Source organism: Castor canadensis, chromosome 1, assembly GCF_047511655.1.
Source record: "Castor canadensis chromosome 1, mCasCan1.hap1v2, whole genome shotgun sequence".
Classification (NCBI taxonomy): Eukaryota; Metazoa; Chordata; class Mammalia; order Rodentia; family Castoridae; genus Castor; species Castor canadensis.
The window spans coordinates 136,748,210-136,749,936 of NC_133386.1; the positions used below are offsets into that span (position 1 = coordinate 136,748,210).

The 1,727-nt window shown below is 36.4% G+C and overlaps 1 protein-coding gene across 1 annotated transcript; it reads left to right on the plus strand.

Annotated features, from left to right (window-relative positions):
- The first annotated feature begins 502 nt into the window (after positions 1-502).
- Positions 503-1,444, plus strand: LOC141424121 (olfactory receptor 8K3-like). Its single transcript, XM_074076629.1, has one exon. It carries the CDS (start codon positions 503-505, stop codon positions 1,442-1,444), a length of 942 nt encoding a protein of 313 aa, XP_073932730.1.
- Positions 1,445-1,727: the final 283 nt, after the last annotated feature.

The following is a 1,727-nucleotide window of genomic DNA, read 5'->3' on the forward strand; positions in this document are numbered from 1 at the left end:
ATAAAAAAATAAAATGCCACTGTATGCTCTAAGATATAATGGTTCTAAATTTGGTTTTATGTTCTGCAATAGTAAGTATCATTTAAAATAACTTCATGCCATTACATTTTACAGAAATGTAATATATATATATATATATATATATATATATATTCATAGTAAGAGTGTATATGATAAAAAGTAGCATATGTCATCTACAATATATATGTATGTGTGTGTGTATGAAAATAGCAGAATGAAGCCCCAAAAAAACTAAAACAAGACAGGAGCCCAAGGAAGGTACTTGAGAAGGAATAAAATAAATGGGCTGAAATTGATCAAAGTACATTAAATGCATGTCATAAAATCCCTTGTATGATTAGTTTATGGTAATAATGTCATGGCAAAAACTCAGGCATATTAAATCAGTAAGGTTGGATACTGACATTCCAATAGGTGAAACTTCCTGAAACCCCATGTCTTTTGATGATTCTTTCTACAGTTAATTTCCTGACAGGTCTGGATGGAGAAATGGAACCATACAGTACTAAGCAAATTCATTCTAATGAGCATTACAGACCACCCTGATCTACAGGCTCCCTTCTTTGGGCTGTTCCTTATCATCTATGTAACCTCAGTGATGGGAAATTTGGGCATGATAATGCTCACCCAAATGGACACCAGTCTACAGACCCCAATGTACTTTTTTCTCAGACACCTGGCTTTCATTGATCTTGGTTATTCAACAGCTGTGGGACCTAAAATGTTGGTAAATTTTGTAGTGAATCAAAATACAATCCCTTACAACTGGTGTGCCACACAGCTAGCTTTCTTCATTTTCTTCATCATTAGTGAACTTTTTGTTCTGTCAGCAATGGCCTGTGACCGATATGTGGCTATCTGCAACCCTCTGCTCTACACACTTGTCATGTCACAAAAAGTGTGCTGGGTACTTGTGGCAATACCCTATTTCTACAGTGCCTCTCTCTCTCTGATAACCACCATAAAAATTTTTATTTCATCCTTCTGTGGCTACAATGTCATTAGTCATTTCTACTGTGACAGTCTCCCCTTGTTGACTTTGATTTGTTCAAGTACACGTGAAGTTGAATTGATAGTCTTGATCTTTTCAGCACTTAGTTTGGTTTCATCTCTTCTAATCATCTTTGTGTCCTATATTCTGATCCTTGTGGCCATCCTCAGGATGAACTCTGCAGAGGGCAGGCATAAGGCTTTCTTTACTTGTGGGTCTCACCTGACAGTGGTAGTTTTATTACATAGTACTCTATTCTTCATGTATGTGCAAACCAAGTCCAGTCACTCCTTTGAAACTGATAAAATGGCCTCTGTGTTTTACACCCTGGTCATCCCCATGTTGAATCCTATGATCTACAGCTGGAGGAACAAAGATGTAAAATGTGCTCTACACCGGATGTGGAAAAATCTCTGCAAATTTTCTACTTAAAGTACAATACACTATGTATCTATAACAAATCAGATTCTAGACAACTGTTTATTATATATACTAAGACTTTAAAATGCACTCCTTTTAAAGACCTGGAAATCCAGATGTGAATTCTTCATTTTCAACATGCAAATATCCAAAGGCTGATTTTCCTTTGGGTATTCACTTTGATTTGTCCTCAATTTGGTGTAGTTCCTGAAGCTTGGGTCATCGCTGTCACATTGCCAAAAGCTTATGTTAGAATTGAAAAGATGCCTTCATAGATGCATCTCTCATCACACTT